Raw genomic sequence first — 24,548 nt, 5'->3', positions numbered from 1 at the left:
CTGACCAGACAGGGGCCTCTGCATGAGCACTTCCAGTGACAGAGTACCAACATTCCAAGGTGTCTATTCAAACTCTTATGTGGTACACAGGTCAGCAGCGTTGGTACTGACTGGCAGCTTGTAAGAAATGTAGAATCTCAGGCCTCAACCTAGATCTACTTGATTCAGAATCTGAATTTTAATAAGATTCTCTAGAGTTTGGCATGCTTGTTAAAATTGAGAATCAATAAATTTAACCAACTGGCCATCAACAAATTTGAAAACACCCACTTCAGTAATGTTCACATTATTCCCTCTGCCCCAATTTCTGACTTAAGAGTCAGAAATGCCTAACTCTGCAATTAATTCTTAACACATACAAAGCATTTAAGAAAAGTCAGCATTTATCCCTTTCTTTTTCCAAAAACATTTCCCTGGTAACACCTCTTTCCCACAAACAGCAATTTCTTCTCTAAACTCCCATAACACACCCTTACATTTCTCAGGTATTGCATTAATCCAAAAACATTTATTGAATACCTATGTACTGGGCAGTAATCAAGATTAACTCATACTTACTTATTCTAGAGTTCATTATCCAGGATGTATTTTATCACCTTAAATAAAATGCCTATTTCTTGAGAACAGGGCCTGTGTGTCCCCCATAACGCCTGATCCAATGTTTTGCGATGCAGAATTCATATTACAGGTTCTTACAAAATACATGTTCCTATAACATCTATCATCTGACCTACTTCTGCTTCCATAAATGCACATAATAAATGCAATTCCTCTTCCACCTTGAGCAAAATACCTGAACAGGTTATTTTTCTTCCTATAGACTTCTAAGCTAAAATTATTCCCAAACTGCTTCAACCTTTTATAAGTTTGGGATCGACTCCCAAGCCAAATCCCCAATCCTAGAAGAATGGATGGCTGCCCATTTCTGAGTACTCTACTAAATTCCCTCTAAAAATACAGTACCCAAATCGAATTTCATACTCCAGAGGCAGTCTGCTCTACACTGAGAGCCTGTTATAGTACTAAGAAAAATAAAATATTCTTAATAACATAGGTTAAGTTGGTTAAATCTTTTTAAATATTCAAAATTATTTCTATGGTCTTTGACAATCACAGGAAGTTTTTAGACAATTACAAATTAAAAAACCAGATCAAGCTCATTTACATTTGCTTAGGAGTTTAGCAGTCAGCAAGTTTGTCTTACATTACTCAAAAAAAGTGCTGCAACATAAATAAAGAGAGAGTAGAGACCTTAGGAAGGAACACTAAAGACATAGTGCCTGGAACACTGGTTTTGTCACACTAGGAATACCGTCTTCAGGTTTACTCCAATAAATAAATAAAAAGCAAATATTTACAAGACTTGAACAAGGACTTCAAGAACAAGAACAAAGAATAGCAGCCCTTTAGCACCAAGGTGCATTACACCGAGGTGCTAAAGGTGCCAGGGACTGTGACTAATGTTCACAATGATGTCTATAATCAGGTCAAAGCTTTAAGGAGGTAGACTTTAACCTGCAGTACATGCAAACAATGCTCACAGTTCTGTGTCGAAGAGGACAGAATGTAAATTTAATCTGGTTAGTCAGGTGTATGCTGGCATTACTTGAGTGCTGAAAAGACTCAGCCTGAGTGTCCTGGAAGGCAAAGTCCCTCCCAATCTACATGCATCTCCTCTCACCACAAGAGTCGACTTTAGAACCTGGGGGGCAAGACCCACATGACCTAACCAAACAGCAGCCCCTCCCTACATGTGGATCAGTTTCAAATCTAGATTTCACCATTTAATGGCTTGGGGCTAAAAGAAGCAAGCTACTTAGTTTCTCTGAGTCTCAATTTCCTCATGTTAAACTGAGATAATAACTACCTCCTGAGCTGAATCAGAAAATAAACTAAGGTATGTGAAGTATCCAGAAAAACATTTGGCAATGGTAAAGGATCAATACATATCAGTTCCTTTCTTCTCTGGCCCCTCCTTCTACTCCCCTGCCTCCTGAAGTCTCTACCACCTCCTGGAGTCCATTTAAAAAAATTTATACTTTAAGATATTACCTTTGAGTGTAATCATCCCTTTTCATTACATGTGCAGTAGGCATATATATCTTTAAAATATTTTTTCCCTTACCATCTGCAGCAGTACAGCGAGAAGCCAGTTCCCACAGGACTAATCCCATGGCGTACATATCTATCCTCAAAAATGCATCCCTTTGGAAGTTTATAGCACCCTCTAATACCTCTGGAGCCATATACCTCCGGGTACCAACCTGAAAAAGATGTTGAAAGCAAACAGTACTCATTCATTAACTTTATGAACTAACATTTTATGATTTTGTAAAAAGACTCAAAACCAAATGTGGTCTATTATCAGGGTAAGGCAACTAAATTATGACCACAAGACTATAATGTATATATAGTAAGATCCTTCCTGATACTTAAAAAAATATGTCAACAGACACTATCCTGGTACAGGCTTAAGTTTAGGGTTTTTTCCCCTTTCCCGAAGCAATCCTAACAAACTACAATGACTGCTAGCTGGGAGAAGGAACAGAAAAGAATGCTGCATATACTTTTCTACTCTACCTTTGCAAATTGTTTGAAATGTATTTAAAAAAAAAAAAAACTTTTTGAGGTCTCTTTATCTGAATTAAAAAATGAATAAACACAAAATGTCATAGAAAGAATTAGCCACATAAAAGATGGACAGACTTTTTTAAAAGTTCTATTTGCACAAAATCTATGTATTTATTTATTCATGAATTCTTCTGCCTTAGAGTCCTTTATTTATATCTGTCCCCAACAATTTGGTATTTCTCAGTACTGTAACTATGGTTACTAAATTAGTAGAGCTAGCTTTGGTTGGTATTTGACAACATCCATGTATGAATGCTTAAAAAATGTTTGTGAGATAGATGGGTAGATCACAAATACACTTCAGTTATAACAGATCTAGAGAGCAGTCTAGATACTGGTATTTCTATAAAACTCCATCCTTAGGTGACTGTGATCTCTAGAGACAAGTTGGGCAATTATATACAAATATCATATAAAAGATGTTTGAAAAAATAAGGACAGATCACTAAGACTAAAGTTCAAGATTTTAATTCATTTAATAAGGAGAGTACTTCAAAGAAAGAAAAAATGCAGCTTTTTTTCCTACTCTGAATAATTATTTTAATGGTACTATAAATATTTTCCAAAAGCCTACTTTTCTCTTAAAGATAAATGTATGCCATCCAATCAATGTACCTCTTTTATTAATGAGATTATAGTTTATCTACTATTTTAGTGTAAAATGTCTTCTCTTTTATATCTGTTCTTTCTTTGCAATACATAAAATGTACAATTTCTTCCAAATATTTTTGAAATTTTCTAGTCTATGAAATCTAAAGTCAAGGAGCAACTACTATACTGTAAGCAATTAGTTATTTTTACCTCATTATATGGAACTCAATCATGAGGGAGTTAAAAGATGATACAAATGAGCCCCCAATTTTTTTTCTCAAAAAAATAAGGGAGGGGTGCTTATAGGTACCAAAGAATGAAAGTATTCCCCAAATTTGGTCTTAGACAGTCAATCATTCAATTAGCTCAGAAGTGTGTCTGACGCTTCCTACACCATCTCCATCTTGGTAATGTTCTCCTCCAAACTGCCTCCATTCCCATACATTATACAATTGGGTCAAGTTTTCTAGAATGATATGACTGCTGGCCATTACCCTAAACTAAACTTTTAAATTGCTAGTCAATATTGCCAAAATTGATTGTTTAAAACTGTGTTCTGTAATATCAATAAGATATGCTGGGGAAAAGAAAGTTAAAAATTAGCTGACCTAGTAAGTAATTCACATGATTTGAAAGATGAAGACATGATAATGCCAAATCCTGAATCCTTTGGCTTTGCAGAAAATGTCACCTTTCAAATCAAACTGGTTTTCTTGATTAGAAAGTAATCTTGTGGGAGTAAGAACACTTTTCCTTGCCTCACAGTTATTGAAAATAAAATGTATGGATAATGTTCTTATCCCCTTTGGCCTTCCTTAAAGGTTCCTCACTGCTGACACCTCTTTGTGCAGACCTGAGCCAGAGTTAGACACCTTGCTCAATGGTTTACAAGTGCTCTGAACTCTGGAGAGAATTCAGAAAAAGCCATTAAGTTGACGAAAGAATTAATGAAGCAATAAAGAGCAAGAAACTATATAATTGTGTGGAAAATGGGCAGGGAAATCTTAATACACAGTAGCAAGAATAGCAACAGGTATCCTTCCATTCCTCTTAAGATGGTGAAAGAATTAACAAATTAAAACTACCAAGTTAATACTAAGAACTTCCTAAGAATTTAAAAGCTGTTGGATTCTTCTTTGATCAGTGTTTTAAAAAGAATGCTATGACATCTAATGGTTGTTTTATGAAGTGCTTGAACTAAACCACCTGAGTCTTCTACTACCATATGAAAATCTTTCTCAGAAAATTTAACATAACTCTTTATTAGTAACTGATTTAATCACCATAACAATTTTAGACCAATTCAACTCTGACATACCATTTTAAGAAAACATGGGACAAGCTTATTATTTCTTACATTTTATAATTATCATCCTTACCTGTCCGTGGGTATCACCTGCAGACTTGCCAGCCTCAAATTTTAACGCCAACCCAAAGTCAGCAATGCAAGCTGTCAGATTGTTTTTCAACAGTACATTTTTACTTTTGATGTCCCTTGCAAACAGAAAAAGAAAATATTTAAACTATGTTTAAACAAGTTATCTTTTAAAAGTTTTTATTAAAAGTGGGAAAGAGGAAGAATATATGCCATAAAAGAATAGTTATTTAAAAATGTGAAATGCTGAAAAAAGGGGGAGGAGAAAAAGCTCAAGCAGAGCCCCATGTACCCTGAAGCCCAAGAGAACAGTGACAAACTCCTATTGATAACATGGACAATAAGAAGGAATCCTCTCCATAAAGCAGTTTTATAAAGAACTGTCATTCCAAAAATACATGTTTATCTATGTCACTCCCACCTACCAATCATAAAATTGCTGTTTTTTAAGATAATATTTCAGATTTTATAGCTACAAACTCCCATAAAAACCAAAATTAAAAAGCCAAAGTAAAAGAATTTTCAAAAAATTGCTGAACTGGAGCCTTTTGCCTATTAGTACAGACATACATTTTACAATGGTCCCTTATTGTAGTTCTTATATTCTTCCACTTGGTTGTACAAAAGCATTTTTAGCAATGTGTAACAAATAAGAACATCTTACCATAAGTATATTCTGCTCTACCTAGATCCTGGTGTTCTAAAACGGGTAATTTTTAAGGCAATAAGACATCTTCCTCTACACACATGTCTCAACTGGTTCATCTTAGGGATTACTGTACCCTAGCTAAATACACCTAAGCCTTGACCAATGGTGGGGGGCAAGGGAAAATCTGGCAAAAGGCATGTAGGAAGGTGAGAAGAAAGGGGGGCTGTTTCTGAGGTAGTTGTTTGAAGTTTGCAAAATCAGAATCTACATTAGAAGTGGATTTATAGCAACACCTCTTAGCAACCTAAAACACCACCTAGTGGCACTCAACTAAGTATTTGTTCAATGAATTAATTAATGCTCATTTTAAAAACAACAATCTTTAAATTGTATACAGCATGACAAATTGAATCCCATGTTCAAAGAAATTAAATACATGGCAAACTGCATCTCTTGTTTAAGGAACAAACGTTTTTCCTTTTGAGGGTGTAACAGTTCTTGGGTCTAAGTACTGAATAATTGTTTAAATGATGCCTCCCTATACCTTAGTTCAGGGTAAAAGATCATATGGTCATTCAAAAAATAAGCAAAAAAGATATTATTATCAGCATGCTCCAACCAACTGAGCCAACCGGCCACTTGCGGAAAGATATTAAAATTCTCTCCTTAATTACATCTCCTTGTAACTATTTATAATAATCTTTAAATCATGTTTTGAAGTAAAACAAATTTTTCTTTTTCCTTTGAGATGGAGAAAACACACTTAGTTTTACTTTAAAGATAACTATAAATAACTACCAAGGGGTGTAATTAAGGACTTTCAGAAATTAAACAAATTAAAAATTACATAAGTAAATAACTACTTTTACTAATGACGTTAAAAAATACATCATCCAAAATACTTCCTGGCCAATCTCAAAGCTAATTTAAAAAACAAATGAAAATCAACTTCCTCATAGAGCATGACTGTATAAGTACAGAAAAAATAAATTTTATCCAGGGGGTTAAAACTCAATTATTTGGGAAAACAAGTATAAATTTAGCTCTACCTGTGAGATATGGCAGGTTTGTGGCCATCTTTTAGGCCAGGTATATCCTCATGTAAATATGCCAATCCTCTAGCCATGGTTTCTGCAATATGACACAATTCATTCCAAGAGACCACATTAGCCTTAAGAAAATCTGACAAAGAACCCTAAAGAGAGAGAGAAAAAAAAAGAAAGAAACTTATGCTGTTGACAAAAGCCATATCTACAAGGAGACTTCTGTTTACCTATAAGAGGTTATGGAAGGCAACGTATCTTTCCTTTTAAGTGCATATTAATATCCAAGAAGCAATCTTTCTAGAAGGGTTCAAATTTCCTTCTAGTTCACATTAATAAATATTTGACCAGAAAAAAATACCAATGCTTTTTAAAGGTTTATTATAAGAATAGTCAATTTCCTTTAATTTAGAAGACAAAATTAGAAGAAAAAAAAAAAAGACCAGTTGAAAATCTAAATTTCTAGAAAATATTCCAAAAGTTAAAATATACCGACTATAGAGATGTTATATCACAGGAGTAGGAGAACACACAATTGCAACATATAAACAACAATATAAGGAATCTTTCTCTAGATATTACTGTCATCTTTTTAGTCAAGAATTAAGAGACATAAAAAAGCCACTTATATTTCATAATGATGCAACCAATTAGCAAAAACATAACATCCTACTTCATTAGTGGTACTTTCATACAATTAGGTTGGTGCAAAAGTAATTGCAGTTTTAGCATTATTGAAACTTGTCATTTGATATTGGAGTGCATCCTTAAATAAATATGTTTATTTTACACATCATTTTAATGTGCATTTCTCGCTTTATGTTCTTTTTGCTAATGACTTATTACTGGCTGTTTATTTTATATTTATTTTAGACTATGGAAATGATGTTAGACAAAAAGCAAATTTGAGTGATCTTCTCATTCAAGTTCAAAATGGGATGGGTTGTAAAAGCAGCAGGGAGAACTCACAACATCAACAACGCATTTGGCCCAGGAAAGAAATGCTAATGAACATACAGTAGCAGTTCAAAAGGTTTTGCAACTGAGAGGAGAGCCCTGAAGATAAGGAGAGCAGTGGCCGGCCATAGGAAGTTGAGAACGACCAGCTGAGAGCTATCTTGAATGCTGATCCTCTTACAACTACAAGAGAAGGTGACCAAGAACTCACCATGGACCATTCTGTGGTCATTCAGCATTTGAAGCAAATTGGAAAGGTTTTAAGCTTGATAAGTGGGTACCTCGGGAGCTGACTGAAAATCAAAAATATCGTCATTTTGAAGTGTCATCTTGTCTTATTGTATGCAACAACGAACCATTTCTTGATGGGATTGTGACGTGCAACGAAAAGTGGATTTTGTACAACAATTGACAACAACCAGCTCAGTGGTTGGACTGAGAAGCGGCTCCAAAGCATTTGCCAAAGCCAAACTTGCACCAAAAAAAAAGGTCACACAGTCCCTGTTTGGTGGTCTGCTGCTGGGGTCTGATCCACTACAGCTTTCTGAATCCCAGTAAAATCATTACATCTGAGAAGTATGCTCAGCAAATCAATGAGATGCATGGAAAACTGCACCGCCTGCAGCTGGCAGTGGTCAACAGAAGGGGCCCAATTCTTCTCCACAACAATGCCCAACCTCATGTCGCACAACAAATGCCTCAAAAGTTGAATGCATTGGGCTACAAAGTTTTGCCTCATCTGCCATATTCACCTGACCTCTCGCCAACCAACTACCACTTCTTCAAGCATCTCAACAACTTTTTGCAGGGAAAACTCTTCCAGGACCAGCAGGATGCAGAAAATGCTTACCAGAGTTCCTCGAATCCCGAAGCACAGATTTTTATGCTACAGGAGTAAACAAACTTATTTCTTGTTGGCAAAAATGTGTTGATTGTAATGGGTCCTGTTTTGATTAATAAAGATGTGTTTGAGCCTAGTTTTAATGACTTAAAATTCTCAGCCCAAACCTACAATTATTTTGCACCAATCTATTAACTCTGAAAGTAGAAAAATTGAGCAAAAATAGCAAATATGTTTTGGTGATAATTACTGACAGATCAAAGAGCAGATAAATTTCCTGATTGGTTCTGTCACTAGGCAGATTGATTAAAGAGTTGAAGACATAAAAAACAGTTCATGTAATCAAAATGGATTGTAAATCCTAAATGAAAATTATTAAGCACTGTCTATACTAAAATAAGTATTTGAAAGAGAGGTAATTACAGCACGAGAAGTCAGAGACAAAAGACTGGTATTATATGAGCAGAGAGTTAGTTAAATAGTTACCATCTTTGCTCTTTTATTAAAATAAATTATTTTTAAAGACAGATTTTTACTTAGGAGTGATTTCTATTTTCAGGTTAAATATTGATCAACTATATAATAATATACTAACTCCAGAAGAATAAGTATTAGAGATTTATAGCCAACATTAGGTAGGCAGGCCAACTCTGACTTTACTAAATTAAAATTTTAAGTGGTTTTACCTTTTCATGAAATGCTGTTATTAGCCAAAGATCCACATCCACACTGGTGCCTCGTTTTTCTGCACCAATGAACTGTAATATGTTCTCATGCTTCATTCCAGGCAAACTATAGACTTCATACTCATTTTGCCATGACTGTTTGTCCTAGAGTTAGAAAGGAAGCATATAGTAAGAATACATAGAATAAAGGCAAATAAACCATGTGTAAGAGATTGCTCAAAAAGGTTCTAAAGCAAACAAAAAAATAAAGTTAAGTATTAAAAGATTCTTTGGTTTTATTCTGTTTTTTAATTAGAGAAAGCTCTAATAATAGGTAATAGTTCCATACTAAACACCTGCCCTGTCTCATTCCCTCAAAACACACTTTTCTGTGTTTCCAGTTCATAAACACAAGAGGTGATCAGAAATGCTGAGCTTCTCTACCTTACAATGGCAACACATTCTACTTACAAATTATTCCAAGTATTACACCGTAATTTCATCATGGTGTGAAGTTACTTGTGTTACTATTCAGAATAATCTCCCTGAAAGATGATATTCAGGTAGAATGACTTCCTCTAAGTAGAAAACATTTTTTTCCCAAAGACTAACATAATATCATTCTTAAAAATGTTTAGCATATCCTGCAAAGTCAACAAGAGAACAAGGGCATAAACATGCAATACAATAATTAAAAATATCACATACTCATTTGTGCCTGCCTGTAATCTACATCTACTACATATTTACTTACAAAAAATTAGTTTCTTTTCATTATAAAAGGACAATGACAGTGGGGGCACCAAGGCATAATGGTTAGGAACCCTCCAGATCCAAATTATCTAAATTCCAGCTTTCCCACTAATCTTTGGCAAGTTATATAATCATTCAGTTTCCTTATTAAGTAAAACAGGGATTGTAATGTCTGTCTCATAGGGTTGTTATAGTATATGTATATATGAGTACTACATGTACACATCTTAGCGAGTACTCATATATGTAAAGCACATCTACCTGACACAATAAAAGTATTCAATAAAATGTTAGCTACTGTTGTCATCACTCTTAAGTTAATATCAACCGAATGCCTCTAATTTTTAAGCTCTCGTACACATTAAAATAACAACTTTTCTGATCTTATTTATGAATATTGGCACAAAAGAATATACTCTTTCTTAGAACTAAACTGTAGTTTAAAGTATCTGCATTGTTACCAAAGGGGGGGAAAAAAATAAACTTCACATACTCTATGAAACAGGCTTTAAGGGAGGTAAAAAAGCTAAAATCTAAGTATAGTAACACAAAGAAATTGCTTCTATGATAACTTTGGAATAAGTAAGATCCACTGTCTAGATGTAATGGTAAAGCCTGTATCAGCAAATCCAGACAGGACCTCAGTACCAAGGATATCATTAGCCCCAGGGATACACAAGCACAAGACAGGGAAGATAGAGTCATCATAAATCTATAGTACCAATGGAACAAAACAAAATACAAGAACAACTCAGAGGTGCATTAGATCAGGGTTTTATGAGAATTCCAGCCACCTTTAAAAGAAAAGCAATTCAACAGTAAACCAATTACATGGAGTCTTGACTTACTGCCTCTGAAAATGTACTAAACAAAAACACAAATGATTACATAAATACTCAAAAGTAGAATCAAAATAAATCAAAGTCTGGTAAAATACCTCCACTTAGCAATTCTAAAACAAAGCACACTACTCTTTCACTCTTCTGTTTGTTTTTTCTGATAATGTCAAGGGGATATTAAAATTTAGCCAAGCAGACAATGAGGGTTTTTTTTTTAATTGGAATTCTCATCTTTACATAACATTTCTGTAGATTTTTTATTGGCAAAAGATCCCTATATGTCCTTTTATTTTAATTCCAACACTCCAAACAAACATTATAATGGTTATACTAATAATTCTATTTCTCAGAGATGAAGGCAGACAATAAATGGACTAAGTGCTTTTCCCAGTACCATAAAAACTACCTTGGAATATACTGCTTCTGTTTTCAGACAATCTAAGTTATGATGGCCAGTGGTTATATCTTTTAAAATATATACATAGATTACAAAACTGCAATAAAAATACCTGTATTGGAAATATTTTGACAGCCACATATTCATTGAGCAACTGGGCTTTCCAGACACAACCAAATCTTCCCCTTGCTTTCACTTCTAATAACTGTAGTGGCTTCAAACCTAGTAATGGAGAAGGTGGAGGTGGTCCTGGGTCCTAAGATAAATAATAATAATACTGTAAATAAGCAGAACATGATACATATCAATTCTGAAAACAAGAGTATATTGAAGTGAGTATATTGAATAATCAACTGACAGAAACAGTAAACACATATGGATAGCATTAACTTCAATCTTGTCAGAATTGAGGTCTCAAGCATTACTAATTATCTACAGTGATCACAAAGCAAACAACTTGAATTAAGAGTTCTCATAACACTCAGCACTACTGTTACAAATGTACAGCAGGAGAAAATCATTTTGATCCAGAATGCTTAATTTCCCCCACTAACATTTTCTGTGAACTTCAGAATATTCTTAACAGTATTCCATTGGTTTCATCCACTGTATACTTCCTTAGAGGATGAAGATTTTAAAAGTACCAGAAAAAGAAAATTATGGCTATATCTCAAAGACTCTCCTCAAATCAACTATTTTCTCCAATGACTGTTTAAATTTTTTCTTCATTAACCTCAGAAATACCCATAGTCATTTGTAAATACATTGCAGAGAGGTATATCAAATACAAAGTACATAAAAGAAATATGTAAGTTAACATTGCCATAGCCAAACTGTTTTGTTCATTCTAATTTTTCAACATATTAACTAACAATTCATCCCTTTGCTTATAATTATTTCCTAAAATTTATCTGAGATTAAAATTATTGTGTTCAGGAACTGACTGGCAAAGAATGTACAAATAAAAATCCAGAAAAGTGGTCATGATAGTAGATAACAAGGCATGGTGAATGAAAGAAAAGTACATGGCCATAGTTGTTTTAAAAACAGAGCAAATATACTATATAAATAGGAGAACAGCATCTACAAATCACAAGGGAATCCTCCCTATCAAAGTAGAATGGCAACTCTTCACTGAAAGCATCAGTTCATTATCTGCAACTAAGGCAAGATGTAGGAAGCCTTTTGGAAAGTTTCCAAAGAAAAGCAACAGAAATGTTTCAAGGACTGCATAATGAGTTTCTGAAGAAGAACTAAAATTTCTGTGGCAAGACCAATAGATATGATGACAGCAGGTTGCACCTCAGACACTTGGAAAGGATATGTCACCCCAGATCAATGCATCTCTCTCTGCCTTTCTTCTCCCTTTATTTCCTCTCCTAACACCTCAAGGACAGTGTCTCTTTAGGCATCATTCAGACCACTGGTGCCACTCAGGAATTTTAAAAGTTTATTCCACATTAGAAAGACCCTCAACAACAGAAACATTGTGAGGCATTATATAGAAAAAACCTGCAATTTCTTCTTCTAAACTTAGATAATCTTTATAAAATGAATTGAGAATTCTTATTTTAAAACGGAAAGATAAAATAGAAGACTTCCTGTGACTCATTTCAAACTCAGATATTTATTTTTAAAAATGTCTATAAAAGTTTCTTTTCCTTCCACATTCAAAACCTGAAAGGTTAGTAAAGCTGGAGTGTTTTCGTTTAGAGGAGTGACAAGTCAAGGAGGTCAGATATAAATCTTCTAGAAAGGCAGGGCTGTCAAGTGTGATTCTCAGTGGGAGGAGCCACAACAATCTCTGGAGAGTTCCATGCAAAATATACCTTCCCAGCCTTATCCTTCAACTGACCTGTAATAAGAAATGCTACTGATAGGAGTAGGCTGCTTTGTGAATGTGGACACAGGACGGGGGGAAGCTTGAAAACTACTCTTTTGGAGGCAAAGAAAACCATTCAGTCCTCAAGGCCCAAGAATTATTGTAAACTGCATAAAGAAATATTTAAATTAAATAGAAAAAGATAGAAAGGCAAAGTTATCAAAGCTGAGATGCCAAAAACTAAAGTATGCAGATAACAGCTGAAAGCTGAAGAGGAAAAATAACAAGGTACAGGTAATATGGCTCTAAATTGAAACACTAAGATTTTTATTTTTTTTATTTGTAGAGATGGGGTCTTGCCATATTGTCCAGGCTGTCCTCAAACTCCTGGTCTGAAGCAATCTTTCTGCCTTGGCCTCCCAAAGTGCTGGGATTATAGGAGTAAGCCACTGTGCCCAGCCAAAACACTAAGACTTTTTAATAACTTTTATATAAATTGGTGATGTCTCTCTAGACAACATATACATTATCCATTCTCTGTTCTAAAGGGTGCTAACCACATAAATAAGATTCAATATATAAAATAAGATTTAGATTAATTTAATTCACATCTCCAATTAAAAATATGTCAGCAGTTCAAAATAAAATTTTAGTATAACATTAACTTCAATTTTAGAAAATATATAAGTTTCAATGTATATATTTAGAAAAATGTTCATAAAATATTTTCCAAATGCATAAACTTCTAAGTTCTTATACATTTCCAAGGCTGTTCATCAAATTTCTAAGCTACTATTATTTCAGAAAAAAAAAACTTAGATTACTCTCTTAATATAATTATTTTCAATATTGTATTATAACAACCAGTAAAAACAACGGTATCAAAACTACTTAAAAGTTAAAAGCTTCAATTAAAAAGGAAACTTGTCAATTTCAAAGGGTGAGAAAAAGGTCTACAAAGACACATTTCTATAGTGTCCAAATGGTATGGGTTAGAAATCACATGTGTTTTTAAATGCAATTTTAAATAATACTTTTTAATACTTAAAGGACTGGGTTAAAAAAAATGAGTAGCTTTGTAGCACAGGTTACTATATTATCTGGAACACTAATCAATAAACCTTTTTGCCTTTTAAATGAAAAATTACTAATTTAAGCTTTAAATACGCCTCTAATATCTAGATTTTACTTATCTATAATCTGAGAATGTTAGAAACGATTTTCAGTTCATCAGCATCATTATAGTAGTTTACCCATAAAAAAATGGAATACTTGATCCTAGAAATAAAAATTTATACCTTTAAAATATATGAACCCTTGGGGAGACAACTTCAGACCAAAATTTCATAAATGACAAGCAACGTTCTGATGTCATCCATAAAACATAGCTTTGCCCTACTACACAGAGAAACCAATGGGGGGGGTGTGGTTTGCCAACTATAAGGACTTCAGAATTCTTGAAAACTTTCTCTAAGTTTCTAGTTCTACAATACCCATGCTATTTTATAAAACTAGAAAAATACACTTTACAACATGACTCTCATTACATTTCTTCCTTACCAATTTGTATGTGAAAATTATGGTATCAGAAGACAGTATGTTGAAATGACAAAATCTTCCCACTACCCCAACATCACTACCCAGTATCATTACTATAACCAATATTGAATAAATCATAGTAAGTGGAGAGCTGCACAATCATCTGTGATCATTTTACTGCTTAGTCCTTCACTTGAAGGGTGAGTTTTAATCTAATTATAGCCTTAAACCTCCATACAGCAAAAGATCATCAAAAGTTATACTTCTATAGCTAGTTCATTTGCTAAAGATGCCAAAGATGAAACTATTTAAAAATATAGATTTCACATTAAAACATAATGAGCTGAACCAGAAAGTCAGCCCCTATTAAAAATGAGCACATGCTAACATTTAAGCTAATAGCATACTATAAAAATTAACCAATATAAAGTTTTTAAGGCTAATGGAGTCATTCAGTGTTAACTTCTAATCAAGTAAAATAGTTGTTTCTTCATTCTACCTTAGATAAGTATAAATATCGTTTACAATCTCTTAAAATCAAAGCTGTTACTATGTCAAATCAATCATGTTTTTAATACTAAAGGTAGGGGAGAAAATGCTTTATAACATAAATGTAGACACTATAAAGGATGCACAGTAAAGCAAAAACAGTAACAAAAATCTAAGGACAAAATGTTTAGTATGCATCCACAAAAAGTTCCACAACCATAAACAAACAATGCATCTTACCTCTATCATTATATGAAAGGCATGCTTGTGAAGAAAAAAACACAGGCAAAAGAAATTACGATTCATATCCAGAATGAAATGAAAAACGACACATCAGTTACAAAAGTGAAGGAAAGAGAATAATGGTTTAGCTTTTTTAAAGTTGGCAGTGATCCAATGTATTATATTTTTAAAGAGGATTAGGAACACTTTCCTTATAAACAGAAGAAAGTGAAAAAGAAAAGAAAAACCTTGGGTATGAGGGATAGATGGTAAACAAATTCTTGACTCCAGAATAAGCTCATGTTAACTGATCCAATAGACTTTGTGCCAGAAAATAAACTAAACCAAGTATTAAATAATTATTATTTATTTTTCTAAGAGGTTCTACAGTCTAAACTATAAGAGTAAAATAAGCAATTTAACTGAGGAAGGTATAAATTGGAATTGCCTTCTGGACACCAGAGGGCAGTATTGTCTTTAGCAAAAACTAGCTAGTAGCCCTGAATAAATTTATATGTAACTGGAGTAAGTTCCTCAGACCACACTTTCTGACAGTCATCTTAAGAAACTCTAGAATTTCCTATTTCCTGGACTGCCTCATTCCCCTTTCATGGAAGACAGTATAATCATAATGATGAGGCAGAAACGTGTTTCTAGTGGCTATGTGAGTGTGTGCAACATAAATAATGCACTATGGCAAGAAAATAAGACAGAAGAACAAGAGCATTAGAATTAAGTAAAACACACTAACAGACCAGGCCTTTCGTTAACCTACATGCCCAGTCACATCAAGGTGAAGAAATTAAGCAGTGTTATCCCTGGGAATGAGTATCCACATATACTTCTCACATTCTGAAGACACTCAGATACTGACAGAGGACAAGATTATCATTTTTCCAGTCATCCCAAAACAGGTAAGGGCTTAAATTTAAAATTAACTGAAACACTGTCACCAATGTTAAGGAAGGCTGAAAATTCTTCTAACAGATGATTATATTCCCCCAGTTTCCAATATTTCTATAGAAAACAATAGCACTGACAAAAAAATTGACAACTCACATATCTATGCCAGTTGCTTAACTAGTTTTTCTTCTTTCTAGATTCTATTCCCATGACAATGATTCAAGACTATTTATAATTCATCCAAAAGGCTGAGCTAATCCTACTACCAAAACATCTTATCAGTACTCCACAGTAAAATCCATCCCTTGAAAGAAATACATGCCAATTGAATAACTAGATTATAGTTTCCCAAGGCTCAAGGCTGTCTCTGATCTTGTTTAAATACGGGTGCTTTCAGAGATAAAGATGCCACTGTACAAACACTGTGCAAGTAGATGCTATCTATACATCTCACTCCAAAATATGTTTCTGCTCAATACACTTGCCAACAAATGAACATCAGAATAAGCTATTAATGACCCATACTAAACAAGAGACACCAAGAACAAGCCCCAAAGTATAAACTTGTGACAAAATATGAAGGGTTAAGACAGAATCCAAAGAAAAATAAATTTACTGAAATACACAAATAGATTTTAAAAAAACCCAGTCTCTGTGTAATATACTTCTCAATAAATATTAGAATAAGCAAACAAGAGACAGCAACAACAGGATTCAAAGTATAAAACTATGTGACAAAAGAGTCAAAAAGAACTAAAAAAAAAATAATAATAAATGCACTGAAATATACGAAACAGGCAAAACCAGGTGGGATTCACAAATGAAAAATTTAGCTTAAATATTTACATACTTAGAATCATAGGTTAATAATGAAAATCGAATCTGTACATTAATGCCAACTAGGTATGTAGATGAGAGAGATTTGTTGCTTATTCCTTAGGTGGCAAAGAAATTATTACCAAACATCAGAAGAAAATGAATAGCACTTCTCCATTCATTCAATATTTACTGAGTGCCCAGTTTGTGCCAGGCATTGACTACCCAGGCTCTCATGAAGCCTACAGTAGTATAAGGCAGAAAGACTCATTAATGATACACACTAATGAATGCATAATTATAAACTAAGAGCAATAAAAAAGAATTCAGTACTTTGAACACCTGTGAAGAGAAATCTAACTTACACTGGAGGTTAAATATAACAAGATTTTTCTGTGGAGCTGACACCTGAGAAATGCAGTAAGTACTAGAGGGAGGCAGCTAAGGTGAAAAACAGTGCTGTGACACATACTAGATTTCTGACTTATGCAGCCAAGTGGACAGTGGTTTCATTTACTAAGAACCAGGTTTGAGAGAGATGATCATTACCCTTGAATAGTGCTTGAAGACATCTAAGTGGAGACATTTAGTAGGCAGTTAGGTATACAGATCTGGAATATAAAGAAATATTTCTAGAAATATGGATTTTTGTTTATATACTATAACTATAGTATAGTATAACTATATATACTATATACTATAACATGTATATATGATATGTACTATACATTTTCTTTTATTTCTATTTAAGCCATTCTAAGAGTTATCTATGTCTCAATAGACAGACAAATATTTTTTGGATGCCTCACTCAAAAACCTTTTAGGACTATCAGGTCTCCCTACCCAAGATATGTGAAAACTGACAAATTCTGAATTTGTCTCCTCTTAATCATCTATCTTACATCCTGAGAAATTTTACAATTGTTAATTTAAAAAAAAAAAAGACTATTGCCAAGCGGAATAGAAATAGAATCTATAAAGAAATAATACAGTATATGTTAGGACAAATGTTTCTGAGCTAAGGCAAGTAAGATATACATAAATAGAGTCAATAATATTGTTATGTCAAAGGCACAGCCATGATTCTATCTAATTAGATCTTCAAAATTCCTTTGCAATAATTCCTCCTTCCTACAGTTTCTCTCACCCTACTCCTCCCAAAGCAAAGCAAAGAAAGACCAAAGTGGATTAAATGATGATTCTGGGTATGTTCTCTAAGAAGTGGTTAGCCCTGGGTTAAAAGTCTGAAAGTGATATAGCCATGCACATTCTTCTTTTGGGGTTGCTGCTCAAAGAATCAGGTCTATGACTGGCTACAAAGAACTTTATTTATTTTAGCCTTTCCATTCTGCAAGTGAAGCCACCAAGCTCAAGCCTAAAACAATAGCATTATATCGTATTTTAAACATACTAAAATAATGCAATAGAAAATATCTGTGAAATGTAGATTCTCTTAGCAGAAACCTAATACAATCTCTAAGTTAATAACATATCACACTGTATACTTTAAATATACACAATTTTTACAAAAAAATCAAATTTTGGTATTTCATGAGAATACAATAAAGCTCCATTAAATTTCACTCAAAAATACATCACTTAAAAATGAGATTGATTAAAAATATCAAGCTGAAAAACTACCCTCTGTAAAATGTTAAAAGAAGTCAGTTGTGGAATATTTTATAGTTATAAAAGAGAAAAAAGTATATACTTGAACAAATAAAATTAGAGAAAGGTGTCAAAGGATACACACCAACCTGTTAAAATTGGTTAATTCAAGAAAGTGACAGAGGAAGGGAAGAGACAAGGAACAAATGACTTTCTCTTTTTTTGTTCTGACACTTTTTCTATACAATTTTTCTTGATTTAACAAGCATGTACTTATCATTAATTTTTAATTAAAAAAGAGTTTAAAAAGAAGAGGGAGAAAGAACAAAAGGGAGAGAAATATGGGTTCATAAACTCTAACCATTTAGCAGTCAACCTATTTCAAGGTATGTTTTTGTGGATGTAGTATTTATTTTGTAACTTAATATTAGCATATTAAATACTCTTCATAAAATTTAGCAAATTTTTCCTACATCCTCCCCAATAAGGAAGCAGTATATGTTCCTAAATTGACTTGGTTGAATGATGTTAATCCTACCCTTTCAGTTTATTATTAATTTTAAGTGGATGCATATATAGACTCATGTTCAAGAGGAAAACCCTACAAAGCATTTTCATAGATGGCTTGGTTTCTTAGTGGATAGCAATTTGCCATAGCATGAAATGACAACCTATTATTACTTTAATAGTAAGGTCAACAAAATTATTGTGTATGCCCAATTAGGTGTTCCAAAAGCCTTAAGTCCTTATCAGACCAATACCTAGACAAAAATGTCATGATGTAAAGACTGGACAGGTTGATGGCATTTAAAAAAGCAAGAATGTTGCAATACCAAACTGCTATTTATATAGCCTTCAAAAATGAACAAGAGATTAACTTCATACCTGTTAAAGATAGGTCATTTCCAGTCCCTAAAATTCATTTGCTTATCAAGCAATTTTTTTATCAGCACAAATATAGATCTTATAAGCAGGAAACTTAAGCTCATAAACAGTTATGAAAGCAATGTAGTTTTACTGAAACTACATTAACTCTAACCACAATAAGACTTCTTAATAAGGGTCCATCAATTCCCTCATATTCATGACTCACTGTCACTAGAAAAACCAGTTTGCATTCAGTTTACTCACTGCATATTATAAGAGCATCTTCGTACAGGTGGAAAGATGGTTTCAGCACAGGCAAAAGAAAGGTGATCTGGGTAATGAAAGTTGATAGGATGCTTCAGTCTGTGATTACAGAAAGAAACTGAGTAACATCATTCCCTTATAAAAGCCTGGAATACTTCAACTTATTTTACACTCCCCAAAAACACAGCCTCAAGATTTATCTCAAAACAAAACCTTAAAGCACCTGAATATGTTTATTAAAGGAATCCCTAGGCATACTGCATTATCATCTCAGTGTAACTCCAAATACAAGGAACTCAATTCAGCAAGTCAGCACTTGCAGAATGGTTACTACATAAAAACACTGGGTAAGATATAGTAGTAACCACAATACATACCTTATCTTCAAGAAGCTTACAATCTAGTGGGAGAATGGAACACATACACAAATAACTATGAGCCCTTCTCAACTGGGGGCACTCATCTGACTCACAGAAAACAGAAAATGACTTAAGCACTATTTTCTTAATTCTCTAAAGGATGATACATAAGCAGTATAATTCCAGATGCATATGATGGATGGCTTAGGGTGTGGCAGGAAGAAAGAATCAGAAGGCAGACAGGGTATGGAAGGCCATATGTCATGCTCCAAACTCTGTATTCTTTGCCAGGGAGCCCTCAAATATTTTTTAAGCACAGAAGTAACACAATCAAACATGTAAAATGCTATTCTAGCAATAGTACAGATGAAGGGAGATAACTGGAAGCAAGATGACTAACTATGAGATTACAGAAATATAATCTTACTCCTCAGGAGTAAGAATGTCCTGATCTACAACAGGATCAGTAAGAATGAAAAGGTGAATGAACAAGACTTGGTAAATGATAGGGTCAAGAATAGAAGTAGTTGTCTCCAAGACTTTCATCCAGGATGACTGGGAAAAAAGTGATACCACAAAACAACATTAGAAAAATAGTTATGATTTACAAGGAAATATGAATGGCTTCAGCTAAAAACAAAAACGTCAACTGCTTTTTTTCTGTGCCTTTTACTGTGTTAGATTAATTTTAGAATAAATATTTTTTATTGGTTACTAAGAACCATAAGTAAAGACCAGATCCCTACTTATATCCCTACATCACTTCTTCAGGATAAAATACTAAGGAAACCAGAAAAAATTCTAAGCAAGTTGATGTATTACAGATAAAGAATCCTACTACTTAACTGCCAGAACCAGCTAATTGACTAACCGTGAGAACAATGCCTCACAACAGACCAGTTCATTCACAAACCAGCCTTCAGCCAAATCTCTGAAGAAAAGTTTCCCTAAGAATGACAAATTTTATGTCATTGTCTAAAAGCATTTAAAAAATCTGGAGGAAGAATGTTCCAGAAATCCCTGGCAAGAATGTGAGATCTTTTCCTAACTGGCCTTAGATTAAACTTGGAACCATGGGAACATGAATATGGGGTGAAATACAGAAGTCGCTTTCAGACTTCAATTGTATATGTCTCTCCTACCCTTCAAAAAAAAAGTCTTGAACAACTAATAGGCATTGACAGTGTCAACTCAGAAGCATGGGAATTTTTATCTAAAACCCAAACACAGGTTTATACATCTTATTCTAAAATGTGCTTTAAAAACTTTATAATGGAAAACACATGAATATGCCCTTCTACATATCTATGACTTGTTTACTTCCCTTTTGTCCTATGTGAGACAATGTTAATGTGAGATGAGTTTACTGCTCATTTTAGTAGTCACACAAACTATTCAGTATCCAAAAAATAGGAAAATAAATTAGCCCGTAGAATGATTTTGAGATGGCAGGAATGTTTACCAAATTATCTGAAACACCAGAAGCATCTGCTTTCTGAAAAAAAGGGAAGCAGAACAGTGCAAACAGTAAGAGCAAAGCTTTAGTGTGAACAAGTATGTGGGTCCAATTCTGGTTCCGACACTTGTGAGCTTTGCTATGTCTCAATTTCTTTATCTATAAAATGGGATCATACTACATAAACAACCCTGTGAGGTAAAATAAAATCAGTGCTTTCTATACCAGGCTGGTCACCAGAATTACCTGGGAAGCTTTTTAAAAACATAATATTCCAGATCCCATTCTATACTTTCAGCAGTGTGATCTGAAAATTTGTATTTCTAACAAATTCCAAAGATAATCCTTATATATCAGTCCCACAATTTGGAAGTCATTGAAAAAACATATATGAATATACATACACTTTTTATATATTCCTACATAATTTATATCTTTATGCATAATATAACACAGCCCTAGTAAACTGTACATGTTCAATAAATGCTTGATGTAATTATCATTAACTATTATGGAGATAAAACTAAGTTTTTTTGTAACAAAATGGCCACTAAGTAGTCTTGTAGAAATAGTCTCATAGATCTTGCAGAACTATAGTTTGCATAAACCTTTCGACAAAAGTGAAACCTGAAGAATGAAGCCATACTGTTTCAGAGACAGTGAGAGAAGACAAAAATGAAGTTTCACATTGATCACAACACCCCTTTTTCACAACATAGTTTATGACAGAAGGAAAGCATAAAGTCAGGCCTGTCTTATATTTTTCATTACAAAGCTTGACTATGTAGGTCACTTCATCACAAAATCTTTAAATTCACTCCTTATTTTTCAGTAATTTATATAAATTCATGTGAATTCATGACAAAGCAATGTAAGTACTAAGTAAATGTGTACAATAACATTAACATAACAAATATCTAAAACCCACAGAGATGGATACTGATGAAAGATTCCTGGTTCTTATTTACAAATAACATCTTTCCTTTTTAAAGATCTACACTCTTGAATTAATTAGTATTTCTAAATAAAGTGGCCTCATATACAGGATATAAAACCCTTCAAAATAATGCCTTAACCACACTTTTGCATCAATATTGTATATAGATCAATGTTACCTATAAGGTTATATCAACTATTTAAAAATTCCTTCCATAAAAATTTATTTATAAATGTGGTTTCCAGCTTGTTTCCATCACATCACAGGTCTGGGATAAATTCATGAAATAATTACAGTACTGAATACTCTCTTTTCTAAATTTAGATACTAGAGTCAGGCACAGTGGCTCATGCCTGAAATCCTAGCACTCTGGGAGACCAAGGTGGGAGGATTGCTTGAGACCAGCCTTGTCAACATAGCAAGATTCTGTCTCTAAAAAAAATAGAAACTTTAGCTGAGCATGTGGTGAGCACCTGTAGCCCTAGCAACTCGGGAGGCTGACGCAGGAGGATCACTTGAGCCCAGGAGTTTGAAGTTGCAGTGAGCTATGATGACACCACTGCACTCTACCTCAGGCAATCAAGTGAGACTCTGTCTCAAAAAAAAATTAAATACTAAACCAAATTTTTAAAAAGTTACTACTGACAGAAGACAAAGTATATCCTGTGGCCATCTGGAGCAAACTACATATATTAGGCATTAAATTTTTTTATTTTACAAATGATTTTAATGAACTCAAACTTAGTTACTAATGTTTATAAGTTAAGATATTTAAGTTATAGAAAATAGTGTGTTTACCTAACTATTAAACATGGTTATTCTCCACATACACATCTTACAAAGATTATGGGAATCAATGATCTAAGGCTAACAGATTGCTTCAAGTACTGAGAAAGAAGTGTGTTATGTAAATAAAGCCCAAAGGAAAGGAGTTGTTTCGGTCATTAAATTATAGAACTTTACCATTTTCTTCAATCAAGTTTTAACCATGATCCTAAAAGTATTAAAAATAAAGTTCAACCAAGAGATCCAGAAGGCTGAGGTAATCTGATCTTAAGAGTTATAACACAGTAAAAACTAGAACTTAGTTATGTGCCAAGCAAGTATAACCAAAAGTTATCAGCTTTCCTAGGCCTGTTGAATAATATCTACTTCCATGAAAAGTCCTCTCGTACAGCACTGGACCAGCGGCAAGTGTCTACATGACGGAAAATGAGGAAAAGTTAATGAATTTCATCTGATTACCACCCACACTTATATTTCAGAAATATCTGGGATGGGGTGAATGTGAATCAAGAGCTTTAAAAAACTTTTATGTCTTCAATACATACTTGATACGTTGCAAACAAAAAAAAATGTGCTTGACCTACACCAAGAACACATGGAAAAAAAGATTGCTCTTCTGCTCCTCTTCCCTAAAACATTTTTATGGATATATCTTCCTGAAGCCTTTATCAAACCTCTTTCTCTACTTTCTTGATTACTTTCCTGAGTCCACTCCCATGGTTTAAAGGATGTTTTGACAAGTAATCTTGAGAAAGGTGCAGATATTTAGGAATGGAGGACAGGATGGAGGGTTATGATTTCAATTCTTCTCCATCATTAATTACTTCTTAAGAAGTAAAGCAGGTAATACATAAAAGTATCAGAATGGAAGTAAAACTCTCCAAAGAAGAATAGGAATGAAAATATCTCTCATTCTACTCTACCTTAACCCTTAACTGAGAAAAGTTTAAGACATAGCAAATTAGTAAGTTTGCAAAATAAGCTATAGTTCCCATGACAATAAACTCTCAAAAGTTAACTCCAAAGGAAACATATAACAAGCTAGTGGGTTTCACCACAGTACTATTTCTCAAAAATATAAAATTTAAAACAGTACAAAGTACAAGACAATAACTTACTTGAGTTGGAACAAGTACAGGAGGGTAGGCCATCTTGTGATGCCTGTACACCCAAAAAGCACAAATAACAATCCCCGCAATTAACATAAGTGGCACCAAGGAATAGAGCAGGATGTTGTAATAGGGTGGCTTAGGTGTAACTGGATTTGAAGTGGCTGTGGAAAAGAGGGGGGAAAATAACTCAGATTTGGTCTACAAAATTCTATAAAAAATATTTATCGTAGTGTCAAATTTTTGGAAAATATCAACACAAATATACTTTGTTTTCAATCTATTAGATCAGGGGTCCTCAAACTTTTTAAACAGGGGGCCAGTTCACTGTCCCTCAGACCGTTGGAGAGTGTGCACTGTGGGCCCGGGATGAGTTGGCTACTAAGCAAGACAGGCAGTGGAGGCAAAAACACCCGGAAGGGCCAGATAAATGTGCTAGGCACACGGGCTGTAGTTTGAGGATGCTTGTTTAGAAGAACAAACCTATGTATTTTTCCCTGTGAACTTACGCTGTGTGACTTCCATCTCCGGAAAATAAAAAAATTTTTCATTACACATATTGCCCTCACAGCAACAAAAATATACTTCAGGGCTGTCTTTTTTCTCTACACAATCAGTCCTATAAATAAA

At 33.8% G+C, this 24,548-nt stretch overlaps 1 protein-coding gene across 1 annotated transcript in view; it reads right to left on the bottom strand.

Moving 5' to 3' along the window:
* ACVR2A (activin A receptor type 2A) overlaps nucleotides 1–24,548 on the bottom strand; it is an 87,267-nt gene that overhangs the window by 5,982 nt on the left and 56,737 nt on the right. The window contains exons 3-9 of the mRNA XM_012744775.3: nucleotides 24,428–24,537; nucleotides 23,928–24,082; nucleotides 10,854–10,997; nucleotides 8,774–8,917; nucleotides 6,296–6,441; nucleotides 4,602–4,716; nucleotides 2,126–2,264 (exon numbers count right to left, since the gene is read on the bottom strand). Coding sequence (XP_012600229.1) covers nucleotides 2,126–2,264; nucleotides 4,602–4,716; nucleotides 6,296–6,441; nucleotides 8,774–8,917; nucleotides 10,854–10,997; nucleotides 23,928–24,082; nucleotides 24,428–24,537 — 953 coding nt within the window. The remainder of the gene's footprint in view (nucleotides 1–2,125; nucleotides 2,265–4,601; nucleotides 4,717–6,295; nucleotides 6,442–8,773; nucleotides 8,918–10,853; nucleotides 10,998–23,927; nucleotides 24,083–24,427; nucleotides 24,538–24,548) is intronic.

The sequence above is a fragment of the Microcebus murinus genome, chromosome 8 (assembly GCF_040939455.1).
Source record: "Microcebus murinus isolate Inina chromosome 8, M.murinus_Inina_mat1.0, whole genome shotgun sequence".
Lineage (NCBI taxonomy): Eukaryota > Metazoa > Chordata > Mammalia > Primates > Cheirogaleidae > Microcebus > Microcebus murinus.
Note: the sequence above shows the minus strand (reverse complement) of the source record. Positions and strands in the feature narration are given on the sequence as shown.